General features: G+C 41.7%; 1 protein-coding gene across 2 annotated transcripts in view; it reads right to left on the reverse strand.

Moving 5' to 3' along the window:
- The window catches only part of LOC138744175 (G protein-coupled receptor kinase 5-like), a 243,370-nt gene that overhangs the window by 174,973 nt on the left and 45,271 nt on the right, over positions 1-23,126 (reverse strand). The window contains exon 1 of one of the 2 annotated variants that reach the window (XM_069899883.1): positions 9,852-9,889. The exons of the other annotated variant lie outside the window; for it this stretch is intronic. Coding sequence (XP_069755984.1) covers positions 9,852-9,855 — 4 coding nt within the window. The 5' untranslated portion in view covers positions 9,856-9,889. Of the gene's footprint in view, positions 1-9,851; positions 9,890-23,126 lie in introns of those variants that run through there. 2 annotated transcript variants of the gene reach the window in all.

The raw sequence follows: 23,126 nt of genomic DNA on the forward strand, positions 1-23,126 counted from the left end.
TTCCATCGATTTTAAATCAGACACTGTCACAAATTTCAACGGCTGAAAGAAACAACTGCAATCCATTATACTCTCAGTATTTAATCAAAATGCAGTCATTTCATCGGAGGGAAACTCAACAAATACTTGTGTGAAAACCACGTAAAAGCGACAAATACAAATTCCAGCTTGAGAAATTATCATTTATATTTTAAGAAAATTACACCTCACACAGCCTCCTAAAAGTTCTGAAACTTAAAAAAAATGGTAGATTTGGAGTCAACATGAACAGCTCTGCTCTACCCCAAACCATTGTGCCCAAGTAATTTTATTCTAAATTTCTGATGGGTTTTCTTTTTTTTGCAAAAATATCATGTTGTTTTCTGAGGCAAGATAACTGAACAGATAATGAATTTCAGAAGGGGACTATGCTTTGTGATCTGGCCAGTTTCAAAGAGCAAAGGCCTCTTGACACAGGTCAGCAAAATTGCAGGAAAAAAAACTCCTTTCTCCAAATATCAGAGGTCAGATCAGATAAAATTTAGAATTTTAGACTATTCTATTGCAGGCCAGGAAATGCCTTCATTACTAGTTTTAAATTCAGAAAGGTTCCTTGCAAATCTGGCAAAAGTTTTTCCACATTCTCATCTTTGGAACAATTAATTACCAGTTCCTGCACCCGTTAAATGGAACTAAGTAATGATGTTTTAAAGACATTTTTTTCTTACAGAGGGAAGTACACTAAATGCATCACAAATAACAGCAGGGAACAAAATAAAGATAACATCTTGAATTGCAACAGAGAACCTACCAAAGGATAAAACTTTTGAGTAAATTAATATATCCTTTCACAGAGGGTAGCAGCGAAAGGATGCAATCTAAATTACAACAATCAAAAAATGCATTTTAGTAGAATGGCAGCACACAACTGGAGCTGCTGTAACGGTCATACTGTCACAAGTGCGGACGCATGGAGAGAAGGAATGGGAGGCAAATGCTCCCCTGCGGCGACTGCCATCCGCTTGGTACAGGCTTTAAACGGCCTGTTAAAGGAGCCACGATGGGGTTGCAGATGCCCGGGAAAGCAGAGGACTGGCGCTTGGCACCAGAACATGGGAAGATCACCCCTTGTTCGAGAAGGAGAAGCAGAGGCGACAACCCACCAGACGGTGACCGTGGCAGTGGACCAGTGAGGGGGTTCTGCGCAGAGGAACACCACTGACTGTCGGCGACTCGAGGCGAAGAGCCCATGCTGGCTGCGAGCTACTGGACACCACCGGGGTCAAGGGACTGCAGGAGACTGGCTCGATGGGAACCAGGTATCGGAACCAGGATGTGAGTTGGTGCCGAGGATGCTGAAGGCTTCCTAACCATGTCAGAGGTGAAGATCTGAATCTCGGGTTGGTGAAAGTCTGGACTGTGTGGCTGCAGAGGTGAATCCACACATGCGGCGACTCTGGGGTTGGGGTGGGGGGGGTGGGGAAACGACTCTCTTTTGCTCCTCTTTCTCTGACTGTAAGAGGCACTTCAGGCAATTCCTGCTGATGATGAATCTGACTAAAGGTAATTTTGTGGTAATAGGACACTTACATGACAATAAATTGAATTGAATCAGATAATAAAGACAGGAAGAACTTAGAAGGATATGGACCAAATGCAGACCAAAAAGATGAGTCCAGAATAACAGGCACACATGGACAAGTTGGCCGAAAGGCCTATTCTGTGCTGTATGATTCTTTCACTCTAATTTTAACTTAATCTCTCAGTCTTCTGCTGGCATTACCATGTACAACCGTTGTTTTCAAACTTTTTCTTTCCACCCACATACCACTTTTAAGTAATTCCTATCCAGGCGTGGCCAACCTTTTCATTTTTAATTCAGACCTTCAGCATGGTAACAGGCCATTTCCACCCTCGAATCCGTGTCGTCCAATTAACTTACCCCCCCCCCCACCCCGGTACAGACTTGTGGGTCGAAATGGCCTGTTACTGTGCTGTATGTCCAAATTAAAAATGAAAAGGTTGCCCCCCACCCTGCCTATGCCATAGGTGCTCTGTGATTAGTAAGGGAATACTTAAAGTGGTATTAGTAAGGGAATACTTAAAGAAAAAGGTTGAGAACTACTGATGTAGAACATTTCATAAACAAATTTTGCAAGCAGGATTCTGAGAGAGTGTCAAATATTCAATAAGCCTGACAGTGAAGACCCTTCAAACTCTTGGGACTAATCCTTGCCTAATTCTGCTGGGACATATCTTTTGAATGCAGTCAATAAAAATCTGTTGTTAAATAATAATGGCTCCCACAGCAGCATTATATATCCTGTGTACCAGCAGGGGAAATTTAGCACGATTATTCTCCTTTATAGATCTGAAAATCAACAAGATTTCATGAACTGCTAAGCGTAAATTATTGTTCGAATTCTAAAGCCTGGCTTTGGTTTTCAAGCAAATTTGCAGTTGATAGGAATAAAAGTAGAACAGAAAATTAATACCAAGCAATGTTATTGGCAGATTTCTCAGGAAACATTGGATCAGAGATAATATGTTCACATTCCATAATTACAAAGTCAGACAATAGATAAAGGCATATCCATGTGTGGTACTGTCAAAGTGAGCCACGAATGCTTAATTATCACTTAGTGAGTGGCCAGTCAGAAATTCTCCTGTCAGAATTCCCTGAACAGTTGGACAGACCTGCTGTGATTACTGATGATCATTCTGATGAAGTTCAAATGAATGGCTCTTATGAACTAAGCAGTGGAGGTTTCAACTTTGATTGAAACCAACATAAGGTTCTCCATGTTAGCTGAATCGTGCTGCTAATGTGCTACAAGATGACGTGAGGTGACTAAACTTCCTGATTACCTTGCGATAAGCAATTGGCCAACTTATACTGTGACACATTCCCTCCAATTAATGGGGTCTTAAAACATCACCAATTTAAATCCATAGGCTCCTTCTTGGAGGAAATGATGGATTGGGAAAATAAATGGCGGTATTGCCGAAGAAGCTGTAACAGTAGCACTGCCACTGGCACGGACGGACCTGGGAGAGCGGAGACACAGCGCTACTCGGAAGGATTCAACCTCCCAAATGCTGGTGGCTCCATTCAGCCTGTTCGAGGAGCCAACGGGGCTTTGAAACAAAAATCCTGCAACCACAGGTTTGTGCCCAAGATGGCAGCGCTTGTGCCCAAAGGGGTTGCATACTCCAGGGAGCAACAGACTGGCAGAGGGCATCAGAAGTGGGGAAAACACCCCCCCCCAGTCCCCGCTGAGAAGGAGAAGACCAACCCTATAGGAACGGTGACCATAGCAGTGGAGCAGCGAAGGGTGCTCAGGGACCCACATAGGCTGCAGGTGAAGAGTCTGGCTCTTGGGAACAGGTATCAGAACCAGGATTCAAAAGGGTACTGAGGGGCAAGAAGAGCTCCCAGGTATTGAAGGCTTCCTGATCATGTCAGAGTTTGGATCTGGAGCTTGGGTTGCTGTTGGATACCACAGGAGTCTGCGCAGCTGCAGAGGGTTCAGGAGCTGGAGGCAAATCCACGGACACTCAATGGCCCTCACCGCTCAGGGCATGCCCTCTTCTCACTTCGACCATCAAGAAGGCCTGAAGACAAACACCCAATGGTACAAAAATAGCTTCTTCCCTTCTGCCATCAGATTTCTGAATGGAAGATGAACCATAGACACTACCTCAATTTTTATTTTCTTTTTGCATTCATTTATGTTTTATTAAATGCAATTTTTGCATCTGTAATGCTGTGGAATACAACAAATTCCGTGTCACACGTTCATGGCAATAAATTTTGATTTTGATTATCCAGTTCTGTTGGAGACCTTAGAATAACAATCCTTATGCTCCCTCTGCCCTTGATTATCCAATGAAAATATTCCCAATGAACGTAACCATTCTTCATAATCTAATCCTTGCAATAGGAAATGTCCTTGCATGTACTTTTAGGGTGGCTCAGGATTCAAAAGGGTACTGAGGGCAAGAAGAACTCCCAAAGGGCTTCAGGCACTGAAGGCTTCCTGATCACATTGGAGGGGGGGTTTGGATCTGGAGCTCAGATTGCAGTTGGATAGCATAGGAGTCTGTGCAGCTGCAGGGGCTTCAAGAGCTGGAGTTGAATCCATGGACACACAGTGACCCTCTCCACTTTTAGGGCGTGCTACACCTGTATTTGTCAGGTGTCACACTTTGGTGAAATGTTCATTTGTGAGCGAATATAGCATCAGATTTAACCTGGATTGACTCAGCAGTTACTTGAAAATAATAAAAATGAATTACAAGTAGAAAGTGTACAAATCACACCTGGTGAACCTCCAAAAAGTGCTATGGGCGTGGGAATTGAGCGGTGTGGCCAGTGACAACATTAATCCAGCAAAGATAGAAGGGAAATTAGTTGATAAAATGCAAAATATATCTTTTAAATTCTTTAGGCCATGAACTTGGTCTCTCTACTTGGTTAAGCATGTACCATGCATTGTGGTAATGCAATGTGAGACAGGAAGATCAGATGAAACCAAAGGTTTGGAATCAGAAGCTTGTCATGTGCATGCAGTTTCTCAGAAGTAATGTGGTCACTTACAAAGATTGAACAAAGTAGTTTGCACTAATTTCCACAATGAGGAACACGGGTTGGGGGGGTTTGGTGTATGCATTTGGTGGAGGAGCCAGTGATGTGGAGCTACCACTCTAGGCAGAGGGGGTGGCCAATCTTTTAATTTTTAATTTTGGCCCATGAGTACGTACGTACCTGGGGCGTGTAGGTTAATTTGGCGGCTCGGACTTGTGGGCCGAAATGGGCTGTTACCGTGCTGTATGTTTAAATTAAAAATTAAAAAGTTTGCCACTCCTGATCTGGGGTATTAAAACTGAATGACTTGAAGTCAGAACCTCACCTAAAAGTGTGTGCAAGATCTTTGAAAATTATCAAGAGTGGCAGGAATTGCAAGGTTGATTCATGCTGCTTGTAACTTTCATCTCTTACCAACAAATCTATCTCTCAGAAGAAACTATGTTAACACATTCATTGAAGTAACAAAAAGTTTGAATGCGGTTGCTACAGAGAATATAGGAGCAGACATGGGCCATTCGGCCTGCCCAGTCCTCTCCGCCATTCCATCATGAGCTGATCCATTCTCTGACTGACTCAGCCCCACTCTCCTGCCTTCTCCCCATAACCTTTGATACCTGACAAACCCTGCCTTAAATACACCCCCAATGACCTAACAAACCAGGATTTCCTATTTTGAATAGCATTCTATATAAATCACATCAGGTCTTTCCATAATCACTGTTATTAATACTTTATTGTTCTCTGGTGAAATAACATTGAGAAAATGTGAACTCTTGTCCACGGATCAGCCTCTGAGGCAGTCTTTAAGGAGCCAAGGTGTTTTGCATCTACTGCACTTTTTGCAGATCTAACTAATGAGTTAAAGAGGAAACTGGAGGGGCAGGAGGTAGCCGATGCACCACGCAGGATAGTGGTTTGTGAGATGGTGCCCCTTTTGCGCTAATTACACAAGGTTTCTGTGTGGTCCCGCCACACAAGCTTGGCAGTGGTTCTCAACCTTTTTCTTTCCACTCACATACCATTTTAATATTCCCTCTGCCATCGGTGCTCTGATTAGGAAGGGATTGCTCAAGGTGGGATGTGGGTGGAAAGAAAAAGGTTGAAAACCACTGCCTTAATCGTACCGCATTGACTCGTGATGTGCACGGTTTCATAAGGAAATAGGCCAATGACAATTTTTCTCAAGGAAAATATTTCAGTAGCAATTGGGTCTAGAGCAGTGATTCTCAATCTTCCCTTCCCACTCATATACCAGCTTCAGCAATCCCTTACTAATCACAGAGCACCAATGGCATAGTGATCACTTAAAGTAGATATATGAGTGGAAAGAAAAAAGGTTAAGAACCACTGGCCTACAGGTTTTCATCACCAACCCAAATGTTCTTTCTGCACGCCAGAGATTCCCATTAGCTCAGTGGAGATGCTGCACCTCTTTAAGGAAACTTTGAGTATATCCTTGAATCTTTTTTTCTCTGTCTACCTGCTAGTCTCATACTTCAAATGAACTCAAAATATGTTGTCTACCTCAGGACCTGTCGCTGGGTCTGTAAAGCATCTGCCCTATCACATGTGGCTAATTCAAAATAATCAAGGCTCCAATGCTAAGGAAGTTGACTTGGGAGAGGATACTATTAGCTTTTCAATGAATTCAACAGTCTACTGATCTACTTACCTAGTAACATAATCACTGTGTTATAAAACTCAAATTAGCAATTTTCCTTGCAGATAAACATAAAAAACATCAGAAATAGGAGCAGAAGAAATGCCATCTACAAATTTACTGATAACACCATGGTTGTCAGCAGAATCACAGAGGCAATGAGCTAGTTGAGTGGTGTCCCAACAGCAACCTTGCACTCAGTGTTTGCAAAACGAACAAGCTGATTGTTGGCTTCAAGAAGGGGAAACCAGGAAAATACAAACCCCAGGAAAACACAAACCAGTCCTCATCACGGGCTCAGTAGTGGAGAGGGGAAAGAACTTCAAATTTCTGGGTGTTAACATCTCTGAAGATCTCTTCTGGGGCATTCATGTCGATCCAATCATGAAGAAGGCTCACCTGTGGCTATATTTCGTTAGGAGTTTGAGGAGATTTGGTACGTCACCAAAGTCTCCTGCAAATTTGGACAGGTGTACTGTGGGGAGCACTCTGACTGGCTGCATCACTGTCTGGCATGGGGGTGCCAATTCACAGGACAGGAAAAGGCTACAGAGCTATGAACTTGGCCAGTGCCAACGTGGGCATTAGTCTTCACTTCATGAAGGACATTGACAAGAGGCAGTGTCTCAAGAAGTAAGCTTCTCTCACCACCCAGGCCATGGCCTCTTCACACTGCTACCATCTGGAAAGAGGTACAGGAACCTGAAGATGATCACCAAATGTAACAAAAACAGCTTCTTCCCCTCCGCCATCAGGTTTCTGAATAGACAATGAACCACAGACACTACTTCACATTTTGTCTTCTTTCGCACTCATTTATTTATTTTTCGAAATGGTTTATTTACAGAAATGTCATTTCTAGCAAATTCTGGACTTGTCGTGTACAATAATCCTGTCGCAAAACAACAAATTTTGTGGCACACGTTCATGACCATATGCCTGATTCTGCAGTAGGCCATAAAGTCCCATGATCTTGCTCCATCATTCAATGAGACCATGGCTGATCTGACTGTGGACTCAGCTCCACCTATCCATGTGATCCCCATCACCCTTCCGACACCAATGCCTTCACAAGAACAATACCCACCTTTCTCAGATTTATCTCACGAAAACTCTGTGCATTCTGCATTTGTACTGCCTTCGGCGCCTTTCACCATGGAACACACCTCAAATGAATGAATACCATCTTGTCCAGCATTCTTGTTAAAAAACAGTGCAAATGGTGTGAAACTATAATGTTGTGAAGTGCAGCCAGGAAGCCTCGCACTTCCTCTCATCACCTTTATCAAGAAGTTTTGCAAGATTACATCCTAAGCGTTACAGTCCAGGTTTAGCAGAGAATTTCAAATAGTAGCTGCAATACTGTTTTTTTTTAAATGACAGTGTTCTTTTCCCACCCTAGACTATTCCTAACTTGTCAAAGAGAGAGAAAAAAAGCAACATAAAAATGCTTATCCTTAAGGCTCAAAAGAAAAAGATCTTGCTATTCTTCAGGTAGAAAATCAAAAAACATCGCGTTAAAAATAATTGTGAGATATTGAGAGATAACTAATTGGAGATCTGCAAAAGAAACAGGAAATGCAAGTGATCTCAACAAAAGACCACTTATTTTATAACTAAGGAAAAGGAGACACCAGATTAAAAATCAGATAAACAAATATCGGATAAAATGTACGTTTAGTTCACATTTAACTAATTTACGTAAACTGAGGATTATGATCAGCTAAAAATAAGAACTGCTGGAAATACTTAGCGGAGAGGCGGATACTATAGAAAGCAATGTTAATGTTCCAGGTCTATGTATTTTTAAAATATTTTCATCTTTGGTTGAGTTTAATTTACTAAGCCAGTGACAACAAAAAATGCTTCATGTGGTGAGATGGACTACTCACAAAGAAAAACGATGCTTTTTCCCACTTTCACAGAGCCTCTATAATATCATCTCCTTTTGACCATTCTGTCAGGGACTTTTCCACAATTCTCCACATCAATACTGGCTGGCGTTTATTCAGAATCATGGAAGCATTCATCTGTTACAGATTCAGCATTATAAATGCATGCACTTTCCAGTGACAAGGAGCACCGCAGCTCAAACATTCAGGATTATTGATCCAGTAAAGTGGTTGGGAACTGTGCAGAATATTGAGGGTGATTATTAAGAACCATCTAGTTAAGTTAAGCCATTTTACATGATCTAATTGGTATATTATAAAACAATTGTACATATCTCACTTTATGTGCACACGCATGCATGAAGGCCTTCAGCAACCTAGAGAATGGATCAGAAACATACACCGTTGATCAGCTATTAAAGAGTTGCCATGGAGTTCTTGCAACTAAGTGGTCCTTACACAGTATCTGACTTAGGAAAAAACAGAATGACGCAAAATTAAATCCGAACAAGCAGTAACCACTCAGTGATACAGTTTCACAGGAAAGCTCCACTGATGTTGCCTGGCCTGCTGCATTTTCAATTCTAATTTTAGATAATCAGAATTGGTTTATCTTCAAATAATGTTCAAAGCATTTTTAAAGAACAAAAATCATGAATTTCATTCCTATTGCAAGTAGAAAATATTTTTTAATACTGCATTACGAAGCAACCCAAAACACCCTACTATACCTGAAAAAGATTAACTGAATTAACTGACACAAAGTCCAAGTGCACAAACCTCTCCTCATCTCTGCTGTTTTGACCAAACAACCATAGTTGGGAGCAGATGTACATCCAGAGCCCCACTAATTCAGCAAAATGATCGGTAAGGCAACCGAGAGTGGGGCAGGCTTTTCATCTGCTTTGCATGGAGGTGGATGTGGCCTCTACTAACCGGCTCAACACAGTGCAGCCACACAGATCACAAGCTGTGTGTCAAATACTCAATATTTCTTTTGACCTTTAGTTTACTTGATCACATAAACCAAGGTTATAATGAAAATAAAGAAAACGACAAAGGTATTCAAAACTAATGGAACTGAGCACTGCGGTGGTCACAGCATGAGATTCAAACATTCCCAGCAGCATTTTACATTCCAGTCTCAAAAAAAAATCAACCTCACTAATGGTGGTGGGAACGACCTGCAGAAACAGGACGGTGCAGGCCCAGGTGTTCTTTACATTGTCTCTGGATTGCCAAATCTCATGTCATTCGGCCAAGTGAATCTTCAGAAGCTTCCTGATTACTCTTTCTTCACCCACCTACAAACTGCTCAGCTAATGAATCAGACCTGCTCTTGAGGAAACACAGAGAACAGAAAAGGAGTTGAGGAGTGAAGGCCTTCAACTTCACTGCTGTGTTTATGTTACCAGACTGGCACTGTATCGTGCATGGCAGAACAAATGAAAGGGAAGGACCTACTTGACTTCATACTTATTATCCGACCTATCCGAGTAGACACAGGAAGGGGAAACCCAGCCCATTGATTCCATGTTGATTCCTAGCAGAGCAATTCTTACCATTCTCCTTCCCTGTAGTCATATTCCTCATCCCACTTAGCCAATACTAAGGTGCAACAAAAAGCCAGCAGTTTTACCCTACCAGAACATCCAAGGCAACCAAGAGAGACTGCAGATACTGAAAACTGGAGAAAGGCATGGAACGGAAGTCCTGAAACATCAATTACCCATTGCCTTCCATGGATGCTGTCTGACCCGCTGAGTTCCTGCTGTACCTGGAATTAGAGGCAAGGTCTTAGCTTTATGGATTGGTCATTTAGTGCTGAGGCATAGAGAAACTTCTTTCAGAGGGGTGATAAATTGTTGGAAGTCACTATCCAGAGTGCAATTAATGATCTGTTAGTGAGCATATTCAAGTCTAGGGTTGGATATTGAAGGAAGCTGAGAGACACAGGAAATTTGAAGGAAAATTCACAAGCCAACAAACAGGTGTGACGATTGAATGGCAGGATCAATGCAAGCTGTTGTAAGACCTACTCTAGCTTTGAGTTTGTGTCCTCATCTTCTCATGAATTGCTTGGTTGAGACATTATTTAACTATATCTATAATACGATGCTTATTCTGTTTACTATGCACGTAGTCTTGTTTTTGCATCTTAGCGAGGTTGAGACAATATTTTTTTACGTAGATCTACTTCTGGAATGTTGTTCAAAGCTCCCGCTTTATCCAGGGTTCTTCATGCAGTGAACGTGCCAGTATGAGGAGTAGAACACCATGGCTCAGCGCATCTCATGGATCGCAAAGTTTTCTCCCCTTCACACAATGGTAGCGCATAGAGCGCATGTGGTGTCCTTGATGTGAAATGAGACCTAGTCTTTATGTGTGTGATGAAGCGGTTAGTGATGCTGCCTCACGGGGATCCAGGCTTTTGGCTGAGCTCCATGTTGTCTGAGTGAAGTTTGCATCCTCTTCCCATGAGTGTGGGAGTTTCCTTCAGATTGGAATATCCCAAAGGTGTCAGATTTCAGATTTATTGTCAGATTACATACATGTCATCACATACAACCCTGAGATTTTTTTTCATGCAGGTGAGCCATTTCCACTTATTGCTAGTGCAATAAAAACTGTTTACAACATACTCATCAACAAATAAAGAAATGCAAACAAACTGACTGTGCAATAAGAAAAAAAATCAATGAAGTGCACAAGTAGGAGTCCTTAAATGACTCCCTGATTGAGTTTGTTGTTGAGGAGTCTGATGGTGGAGGGGGAGCAGCTGTCCTTGAACCTGGTGGTGCGAGTCTTGTGGCGCCTGTACCTCTTTCCTGATGGTAGGAGCGAGAACAGAGCGTGTGCTGGTGGTGTGGATCCTTGATGATTGCTGCTGCTCTCTGACTGCAGAGTTCCCTGTTGATGATATGGGTGTTCCTATACCAGACCATGATGCAACTGGTCAGCATGCTTTCCACCACACATCTGCAGAGTAGGGTAAAACTGGTTGCTTTTAGTTCCCCCTTAGAATTGGTTAAGTGACAAAATAATCAAAAGGGGAAATGGGGCAGTTGGAATTGCTCTATTAGGAGTCAGCATTGAATGAATGGGATGAGCTGTCCCTTCCCATTCCAAGGAAATAACCTTGCAGCATCTACCCAGTGAATTCCTTTCAGAAACTTCCATGCTTTAATACAGATCACCACCCATCTAATTAAAGCTCTGTAGCGCTGCTACATGCAGTCATGAATATGGACTGGCAATTAAACAGTTGGCAGAAGACCAAGGTTCATGATCAGACTTGTCCTCAACATGGTGGAGCTCAACACAAGTGAATAACAGCAGACTACAATATTTGGAATCAACCAGAAGTGTTAGTAGATAATCTATCTTTGCCTTTTATGATCTCAAATATTAAATAAGTCAGTCTTCTGCGGTTTCCTTTTTACTTCAACTGATATAAAAAATAAAAGCTGAAGACACTCAATCCATCACACTCCAAACACCAAACATGTACAGGACCCAATTTTATACCCATAGGCAGCTTTCAAAATATCTTAGTTAAGCTTTTCCAGTCCAGATTAAATTGAAGCATCTAATAGATGAGGTAGAAACTGCCCAGACACGTATCTTCCACAACTAAGACATTCCAGCTTACCTTCGCTCCATCAGACATATGAAGTCTCAGTCAACAACAAATGATGGCAAACATCATTAACAATGCGATGAAGCATCTCCTCCTCACCAGTGCCAAGACCATTAAATCCTTTCCTCAACTTGCCTTTCTCTCAGCCGATGCTAAAAAGCTTATTTCCATGAAGGCATCACTTCCATTTGTGTCTCTTCTTACAATGAAGCTGTCTTGCATTGGTGGGGCAAAATCTGGTGTACATTTCGGGTTGGATACATTGGTGTTAAATTTGTCGTACATGTGCTCTGCATTGTTGCTTTTCAACAATAAATGTTCTAGATGATTCCTCTAGACCAGTTGTTCGTAACCTTTTTTTAGCCATGGCCACCTTTGGACTCTGTTCAAAGTTTATGAGCCCCCTTCCCTGCCTTAAAACAAGGGATGGTGGGTAAAGAACCCTTGTTTCACTGAATTTATCATATTTTATATTTTCACATGGAACAGAAGCATGCTACTCAGTTCATCGAGTCTTTGCTGTCCCTCTGTGAATTCCCAGCAGTTCTACTACTCATTTATTTTCCTGTAACATGGTGGTTCTCAACCTTTTTCTTTGCACTGATATACCACTTCAAGTATTCCCTATGCATCGGTACTCTGTGATTAATAAGGGATTGCTTAAGGTGGTACCGAGCGAGAAGGGAAGGTTGAGAATCATTGCTCTAGACCAAATTGTACTGAAATATTTTGCTTGAGAAAAATTGTCATTGGTTTTCAAACTTTCTCCTTCCACCCACATACTACCTTAAGCAATCCGTTACTAATCTCAGAGCACCTATGACATGGGGATTACTTAAAGTGGTATGTGAGTGGAAAGATAAAGGTTGAGAACCACTGCGTAACATTTCTCTCGTGTCAACACCTGGATCAGAAGCAATTTAGAGAAGCAAATTAGCCCACAACTTGTCCTGTCATCTTAGTCTTTTGAAGTTCTTGCTTGCAGGAAAATAAAAATTAATGTAACATTTAAGAGCTAGGAAGAATAAAACATCCTCAGATTCAATTCCTAGCATCTGCTAGGTTAATATTCAATGCAGGAGCCATAAGCAGGCAGCATGGTTAGTGCAATCCAATAACAGCGCCAACAACCCGTGCTCGAATCCAGTGCTGTCTATATGGAGTTTGTACGTTCTCCCTGTTCTTGCATGGTTTCCTCAGGGTCCTCCGGTTTCCTCCCACCCTTCAAAATGTATGGGGGTTGTAGGTTAATTGGGATATTTTGGCGACATGGGGTTGAAGGGCCGGTCTAAATTAATTAAAAATTAAATTACTACATAGGAAGAGACAGTAATCAATTTGGACTCTGAATAGTAGGATTTGGAGCCAATTTGCAAAAATCTCTGAATTATTACATAACCATTTAATATTCAGTCATCTGAATGGTCACCAGAAAGTGCCCTGAAGAAGTAGACAACATGAATTTGAGAGAGACCGATGAGCAGCACAGGTTTAGGACTGATGGCATCAAAAGCAATCTGGCACGAAACAGTTAGGAATGCCAACAGGAAACTGAATTAAATCTTTAATTGGATATAATGCTTGGGGGAAATCATAGAGGCCAGGTATGATTTGTCACAAAATGATCTCCAAATTAATAGCTTCACCATGATTTGTTCAGTACAATGGGTAATTTGACAAATAAATGCAAGTACTCCGCAACATACATCCATGTTCTGTTCTGGATGAGTGGTTGTATCTCGAAATGGATGTATAATTGGAATTCCCTACCTGGTGGCCATCAGAGATAGGCCCGATTTTCACTGAAACTGTAAGTTTTATATTTTTTCTTTATTAAAAATATTTTGGTTGGATGTGCAGAAGGATTTAATTCACATAGATAGCAAGTCAGGAAGGACCTGTACATTTTTAAAAGATCCATGTGTCAGATGACTGTACTCAGCTCCCATGAACAGCATTCTCCTAAAGTTACATAGAAGATCACTCTTGTTGCCCTAAACCATGAACAACACATCAGAGAATGTTACACTCCCATGAAAACTTGACCTCTGGCAAATCCCTACTTCCAGCTATACTGACTAGTTGACATCTTAAAGTCTTTTTACATCTGGAACTGCAAGCAAAAGATGTAAAACCCTGACCGAGATTGCTTTCATATCTATTAGTGAAACTAAACCATCCTTGGGTTTGTGATGTCCTTTACTCATGCAAATTCCGTTTAGTCAGACGATCGTGCAGAAACTGTTGATCAAAACAATTCTTGAACAAATCTCCGTTTGACTCATGTAATTGGTATTAAGCACAATTGTTCTTGTTACAAGAGCTTCTACCGTGTTGTGAGGCTATAAAGAACTGACCACCTCTGACTTCATAGACTTGTACTCCTGACTTTCATTCTCCAACAAGTTACTTTGCTACTAAACACTGCTTCTTCCAGTTTATGAATGAAATACATTTTTGAAATTTAATCCTTCCAGAGTTCTTATTAAGATCCTACTTTGACCAACATAAAAACGTAGCACAACAAAGAAATAGACAGCTTGGAAAGAGCCCAACATCCAAATTCCTTTTGAAGGGCACAGATAAATAATTTCTCTCAAGTCACATGGCTCTGATTGACATTTAACGTTCATTAACTGTGAAGTTAAGTGGCTATATTTATGGTTCTATGGTGTAATGCATTGAATTGGATGAGGCAACTATGACTGCAGAACATTTTCTTCAAAGAAATACCATTGTTCTCTAATTTAAGCTGGAATAATTCCTCCTGGATATGTGACACTTTTGCAAGTCATTCCCCTAAATGTAGAGATTTCTAAAAGGCATAATAAAGGACTTAAGTGCTTAGTTTATTACAATTCTTTTATTCAACTCAGCCTCAGGATAATCTGGATGTTTATTTGATTCTGAATGTGTTGTATCATATCTTTCTGTTCTGTCAGTCATACAGCTGTATTTTGTGACTGGTGTTACAGGGGCATGAGATGAAGGGGCAGCACTGAGGGCACTGCTGGATTAAAAGAGGGACTGCGCCAAGGAAGCCCCAGGGTGACCTGTTAGTAATCAGAGCATTTGATTAAGCAGCATCTATTAATTGGACAAACCCTGCTCGCCTGTGATGAGTCACTGATGAGTCAAGGCCCCTAACTCTTCCTCCGGTATATAGACAACAACATCGAGGCTGCCTCATGCACCCGCGATGAGCTTGTCACCTCGTGTCCAATTTCCATCCCGATTTCAAACTCATCAGGTCCATCTCTGATAACATCCTCCCCTTCCGGGATCCACCTCCATCTCGGGAGACAAGCTTTCCACTGATATATACTACAAACCCTCCAACTCCCTCAACTACCTGGACTACACTTCCTCTCGGCCTGCCCCTTGCAAGGATTCCATCTCCTTATCTCAATTTCTGTCTCCGCCATATCTGTTCCCAAGAAGAGGTCTTCCAGTTCAGAGCTTCACAGTCTCCATCAGTACTAGAGCACCACAGGGTGGTGTTCTTAGCCCCCTGCTCTACTCACTTTACTGTACTGTGTGGGTCAGTACAACACCACCACCACCATTCACCAATGATACCACAGTAGTAGGTTGCATAAAAAGAGGCATACAGGAGGGAGATTGAAAACTTGGCTGAATGGTACACCAACAACCTCGCACTCAATGACACCAAAATCAAGGAGCTGATTGTTGATTTCAGGAAGGGAAAACCAGAGGTGTACGATCCAGTGATTTCTGGGAGAATCACAGGTGGAGAGGGTGAGCAAATTTAAGTTCTTGGGAGTCACTATCTCAGAGGATCTTTCCTGGACCAGCAGACTAATGGTATCATAAAAAAAGCAAGTCAGCACCTTGACTTCCTCAGGAGCTTTTAATGGGTTTGGTATGACATCAGAAACCCAGGCAAATTTCTACAGATGTGTAGTGGAAATTGTGCTGACCGGCTGCATCACGGTCTAGTATGGAGACTCCAATACCTCTGAACATAAAGCCCTGGAAAAAGTAGTGGACACAGCCCAGAACATCACAGGCAAAACCCTCCTCACTATCAAGATCATCTACAGGGAACACTGCCGTCAAAGAGCAGCAGCAATCATCAAAGACCCACACCACCTAGCACACGCTCTGTTCTCGCTGCTGCCATCAGGAAAAAGGTACGTCTCATAAGATTTGCACCACCAGGTTCAGGAACAGCTGCTACCCCTCCACCATCAAACTCCTCAATGACAAACTCAGAAACCGTTTAAGGACTCTTACTTTTGCACATCATTGATTTTTTTTCCTCTCTGTATTGCACAGTTTTTTTTTAACATTTCTTTTTTTGTTTACACATATACATTAAGTCGCTTTTTTTTGTGCAACCAGTAAGTGGAAATTCTGCCTCACTTGCAGGAAAGAAGAATCTCAGGGTTGGATGTGATGTCATGTATGTATTCTGACAATAAATCTGAATCTAAAAAGTAGGTGAAGGGTATTAATTGTCCAGGAATCATTAGTCTACTAAGTGAAGTGAAGGCTGTAGTTTAGTTGCAGGGAGTTGGTTAATATTAGTTTGAGCAGTGGGTGGTGAGGAGTCTTTTGAGAGTGGCAGTAGGAGATCAAACTGAGGGGATGTAATTGGGTATAGGAGGTTGATTAGGGTCAGAGAATAGGTCCAGATGACAGATGCCATTTAATCAAAACTTCCAGTTGATGGACAGTTAACAGTCTCTGGAAGCTCCCTTGATGCCTGCCCTCTGCGGGTTAGGTCTTTCCCTCATGGTTGCCTCCCTGCTGCTTTCTCCAACCTGGAGCTTATTATTGTTAAATGCTGAGCAACTATGTTCTATTGCAGCAGAGGGGTCCAATAAAAGAAAGCAAATTGCAAAGAAGAGAATTTATAATTGAGAAATAAGTAATATAATGGGACAACGTACAATAAGGCTGGAATAGTCCATTGCCTGAAACTGTGATCATTCATCAAGATCTCTACCAATCCTATACCTCCAGCTCACTTTCCCACTCACCCACTATTTCACTTAATTGCTGAGGTATCTCCACATGCACAAAACTAAACATGCAATGTTTAAAATGCTTCTCTGGAAAGTGTTGACTTACAAATGGGGGGGGGGTTCATTTATTCATATTCGAATAATGATTGGATGGTGGCAGTGCACTCGCTCAGGGCGAACCGGCCCCGCATGTAACGCCACGTGGCGGGGCAGACCTGGGAAGATGGTGCCGTCGGGGGTTTCTTCCCTACTCAAATCTCCTGCATGGCGCGCGCCCCAGGCAGTGTCTATGATGTCATCACACACAGGGTGACTGAGCCAGCACTGCCCTTAAAGGGGTATGCACCAAATTCAAATAAAGCAGTCATTAACGACCCTCAACGTGGTTTGTTTCACTGCTCACATCACCACAGGATTTTTTTTTAATTGACTATTTTTAAACTGTTTCTACCCTCTGCCCCACCCCTCTCTTCATGTCTTGATTTTGCTCTTTTGTCTACTGTACATGGTATGTTAATGACTTAACTATTCACGGCTAATTCCCATTTCACATTCTACAGGTCTCAGTGAAGGTTCTTCAGTCCAATTGCATAAAGCGACATAGTTCTATGCCCCATTCATACCAGTCTCCCATCTTCTGTAGCAATGACAATCTGTTTTGGATTTCTAATAGCAGCAGGTTTCAAGCCAAATGCTTGGAGGAAATGTGTAAGTAAACACCAGTGGAATGAATAGCCAGCAACATTTAGTGACTGCTAAATCCCAACTGAGAAAAACTGGGAGAAACTCACAAATTCAGTTGAAGTCTTTTTGGGTTCGAGAAAAGAAATATACTTTCAGTATTATCCCATATTGAGCAACACTCTGACTTGCTTTACTCTAATTACTTTGTTCAATTTATTTTTATTTCATAATTTTAGTTGAACGTTGTACCTGCAAACTCAAGCCACTGAACAAAGTCAGTGTTATCTCTCTTAAGCACATTCACTTTTCCTATTCAATATTAACATTCAATCTGCTTCTCCTGTAACAATGAGAGCAAATGGGAAATGCCATTTGAAATTTGGAAGACTGGAACCAATCGCACTTTTGTGAGAGGAAAAAAAAGGTCTCGCCTCATTTATTCCCCAAAATGTATCCCATCTCTGGTCCAAAGTTTCTCTTTTTTTTTCCCCCACTTGCCCCTCTCTGTATTTGTCTGGCACCTGTCAATCAACTAACTGCCTCAATCTCCCCCATCCTTCACCATCTCTATGTGTCCATCATCCCTTCCTAGTCCACCAATCCCTAACTGGTCCAAGTCAAGCTCCTCCTACCCCGTCTGAATGATATTGGCCATCTCCCTTCTACACTCTCAATTTTAAAGAAATGTCAACAATTCTTTTTCCTTCACTAATGCTGCTTGGTCGGGTGAGTTTCTCCAGTAGCTTCATTTTTGCTCCAGATTCCTGCACCTGTGTTCTCTCGTCTCTCCAACCCCAGGCCCATTTCCATTCTTAGAACCTCATGTTTCTCCAACATAAAATAGGTGATGGTCCAACTCATGGGAAAGATTCAGTAACTGATGGTGAAACTCAAGTATTTGCAGAAACCCACAGATGTTACCTGGATGAAAATGGGAGATGTTAGTAGCTACATTGTGGCAACTCATATTTTGAATGAGATACAGGTAGTCCCTGACTTACAATCGCAATTGGGACCGAAGGATGGGTCGTAACTCAGATTGGATTCGTCCCACTGCATATGGCTTTAATGAGGTCTTAAAGCAATTTTTAAAAAATTCAACAAATGAACCTTTAAGATGAAATGTCAATACATGTACAGTGCCTTTAATAAAGATGCTCAACATATGAACTTCTAGTAAATAATAAAGTAATTGGATTTGGGCATCGGTGTTCCATGGGGAGCTCGGGCTACTGCTGGGAACTGTACAGAACTTTTAATACGAAATATATTCTTGAACAGTAGTTTCAATGAAGATTTTTTTTTAAAAATTGGTTGCATGTGCAGGTAGACGTAACTCGCATAGGTCGGGTATAGACAGCCTCAAAATTGGAGGGAGTAAATTTAGGACAAAGATGAGGAGTAATTACTTTTCCCAGAGAGATGATCAGTGGAATTTTCTGCCCACGGCTGCCTCATTAAGTTCAAGAAAATTAGATGGATTTTTACATAGTAGGGGAATTAAGGATTATGGGAGAAAGATAGGTAGGCGGAGCTGAGTCCAAGGCCTAATCAGTCATAATCTTACTAAATACCAGAGCAAGGCTTGACAGGCCAGATGGACTTTTCCTGCTCCGAATTCTTGTGATGTCAGAGAGAAACATTAGGGTACAACTATAATGGTGTCAGATGGCATGAGCAGCATTGACTTAAAATAGCCTACAGTAAAAATCACAATCTGAATCACTCTGAAAGTTTGAAAGGCAATTGGCCAGCGCAATAGCTTAACATTTTTTACAAGTACCACAATAAGTAGTTTAAAGGAACGTGACTTTTTTTTCTGGGTCATTATTTCTGTGATTCATAATAATCTGGTAAAGAATTTGCCTTTTTTCCTCCAACTGCCTTGATATCAATGCAGCTCATTAGTGAACCCCAGAGACTTTGAGAGTAGCCGACCTGAAAGCTCATCATTTTCAGGGGTCTTGGTGTGAATGTGGTGAAAAGAAGAAAATTTAATCCTTCAAAGTCTGTACTTGGAAAGAAGGGTTATAATTTCTCTTTTTGCCATCCTGCCATACTAATTTTTTTTCCCTGGGGAATAATCAGGCAAAATTCTTCGACAATGAGATGGAAGCTGAACTCGCTGTCATCTCCTCTCAAAGCAGCCTTCCTCTTCCCACCCTCCCTTCTCATTTTGACCACAAGGCCTGGCTTTATTCCAGAGACCTGACAGCCATGGCTTGTCCCTGACAGTTAGTCCTCCAACATCACAAACATTTCTACGATTGATTCCACCTGCATTGAATTCGCCCATCGTTATTGAATGAAGATCTACCGGGACCAATGCCTGAAGAGGGCGCACAAAATCAGTGAACCGGTGCGGACTCGAAAGGCCAACATGGCCTGTTTCTGCTCCGTAAATGGTTATATGGTTATGCTCTTCCTCAGAAAGTAAAACAACTAGCCCATCACTCTGCATTTAAGGGCCAAGCACATTAATTGAATGCATTGAAGGACAGACCGAAGAGAAGCAAATTTCAACAAAGGGACTTCACAACAGTACCTGAATTTAATTGACTCCTTGAGTTATCAATATTTTTAATTGTTGCACTAACTTATGCATTCTCATGTGGCAATATATTTTTAATTTTATTTGCTATTGCTAAGCTATTTCTATTCAACTACCTCTCCTCAAAAACTTCAAAGTTTAACATGCTAAGAGGAGAAACATTTTTCAAAAGCAGTTGCAAAACAAATTCAAATAGCTTTTTTCAAAAATGATCAATAGCATTTATGCTCAATCTCCTCAGTGATATTACCGGAACTGAGTGGTGGTCCTCTAGTCGCAGGCTTGAAAGAAAACAATCATGCTAATATATGTATTAATAGCAATTTCAAAAAGCAGCAGCCTTATTGTATTATTGTGGAAGAAAAATAATAAATGTTTTGCAGGCTACTCATTGCTACTTTCCAAATGACAGCCACAAGAACTCTCAGGGTGGCAGAGAGGATCACTGGGGTCTTCCTCCCCACCTCCATTGAATTGATCTCCCAGGATCATTGTCTGAAGAGGGCATGCAGTCATTAACGACCCGTACCACCCCGCACACGACATCTTTCAGATGCTCCCATCGGGAAAGAGATAAAAGTTTATCAGAACCAGCAAATAGGCAATGAGAATATTGAACAATCAAAGGAACACCTCACACTAACCATCCAAGACTCTAATATTTACTGAACAATATTTATTTTTTTATATGTGTGTATTTGTCCCAAGTGCTTGTCTGTATCTGTGTGGTGTCTGGTTGTGCGTCTGTGTGTTTTGCACTGAGGACAGGAGCGGGCTGCTTTGTTGGGTTGTACTTGAACAATCAGATGACAGTAAACATGATCTTGAACTTGAAACAGGGCAGTGAGATTTTATTCAAGGGTGCGACAGCATTAGGAAACAAAGCAAAAGCTCGGAAATAGTTTTGCAACAAGAAATTACAGTATCACGGGCATTCAAACTGCAGGATGAAGGACCAGGGAGGTATAAAAAGTGACAGGATTATATTCTAATTTCCAACACCAGCTATTTCGGGAATCCGAGTAGAAAAGTCATGGTCCCGGTCCCAGCTAGGAGCAGATTTCAAACTCTGTCCTGTTAATTTATAAGGATAGTGAAAACAAGCCAAAGAAGAAGAAGAAAACATAAGGAGACACAGAGTGGTTAATATCTCCAATGCCCTGCCAAAGGATGGGACGGGATCTGATACAATTAGTATGTTTAAGAGGCATTTGTACAGACACTAATAAAGACAAAGCATACAAGGATACAGCAAATGGAATTTAAAAAGTTAGCATAAATATGGTGGACTGAAGGGCCTCTTTGTAAGATGTGCTCTATGAGAAACAGATGAAAAAATTTGGGGGGGATTCCACTGAGTGGTAACAATGTAAAACTGAGATCAGTATGCTTCAGTTTAGCAGCCCTGAGGTGGCTGAAGCCATGGAACGTGACATCAACCACCTTGAAGACAAGAGCCTGATAGAATCAATTATAAATCAATATATATTTAATTCTGACGAGTAGATACAACAGAAACAGTCACTAAATACTACATTTTCTGAATAAGGATTCAAATCGATACCGTTAAAGGTATTAAATCTAGAAGAAATATAATCGCAATGAGCTACAGGTTGCCTTGAAAATAGTTGTCAACAACACTGGCCTTTAACATGCAAACTAGGCAGTTGCTTCCAACAACTTAAATATTTAAATACAAAAATTCATGCTTTTTGAAATGCATGGCCCTTTCATATCCTGTGAAAAAATGTCACCTTATTATTTAGCACCCTATTCAAATGAGTTGAAAGGTTTGAAGTTCCAGTAATTACATCTCAAGTGAGGAGCCTGGAGAACAGAGGGATTTGGGAATGCAGATACATCATTCCCTGAAAGAGGGGGTCACAGGTAGATAGGGTTGTAAAGAGAGCTTTGGGCACATTGGCCTTCATGAATCAAAGTCCCTGTATTGGGTTTAGGAGTTGGGATGTTAGGGTAAAGATGTTCAAGACATTGGTGAGGCCAAATATGGAGATTATTTTCTGTGCAGTTTTTGGTCACCTATGTACATGAAAAATATCAATAAAATTAGGAGAGCATAAAGATTTACTAGGATGTTACCAGACTTGAGAAACTGAATTACTGGGAAAGGTTAAGCAGGTTAGAACTTTATTCCAGAGCATTGGAGAATGAGGAGAGATTTGATCGAGGAATACAAAATTACGATAAGCATTGAATCAGAATTTATTGTCATGAAGACGTCACAAAATTTGTTGTTTGGTGGCAGCATCTTAGTGCAAACATTTTTATAAACCACCTTACAAAATAAATTTTATAAAATCTCTTTGGCTTGGCTTCGCGGACGAAGATTTATGGAGGGGGTAAATGTCCACGTCAGCTGGAGGCTCGATTGTGGCTGACAAGTCCGATGCGGGACAGGCAGACACGGTTGCAAGGGAAAATTGGTTGGTTGGGGTTGGGTGTTGGGTTTTTCCTCCTTTGCCTTTTGTCAGTGAGGTGGGCTCTGCGGTCTTCTTCAAAGGAGGTTGCTGCCCGCCGAACTGTGAGGCGCCAAGATGCACGGTTTGAGGCGATATCACCCCACTGGCGGTGGTCAATGTGGCAGGCACCAAGAAATTTCTTTAGGCAGTCCTTGTACCTCTTCTTTGGTGCACCTCTGTCTCGGTGGCCAGTGGAGAGCTCGCCATATAACACGATCTTGGGAAGGCGATGGTCCTCCATTCTGGAGACGTGACCCACCCAGCGCAGCTGGATCTTCAGGAGCGTGGACTCGATGCTGTCGGCCTCTGCCATCTCGAGTACTTCAATGTTAGGGATGAAGTCGCTCCAATGAATGTTGAGGATGGAGCGGAGACAACGCTAGTGGAAGCGTTCTAGGAGCCGTAGGTGATGCCGGTAGAGGACCCATGATTCGGAGCCGAACAGGAGTGTGGGTATGACAACGGCTCTGTATACGCTTATCTTTGTGAGGTTTTTCAGTTGGTTGTTTTTCCAGACTCTTGTGTGTAGTCTTCCAAAGGCACAAGTCAAAGTAAGGCAGTGTCTACAGTTCACTGATTATTCAGGAATCTGATGGCAGAGGGAAAGAAGCTGTCCTTGGCTTCGCGGACAAAGATTTATGGAGGGGGTAAATGTCCA

The sequence above is a fragment of the Narcine bancroftii genome, chromosome 10, assembly GCF_036971445.1.
Source record: "Narcine bancroftii isolate sNarBan1 chromosome 10, sNarBan1.hap1, whole genome shotgun sequence".
NCBI lineage: Eukaryota > Metazoa > Chordata > Chondrichthyes > Torpediniformes > Narcinidae > Narcine > Narcine bancroftii.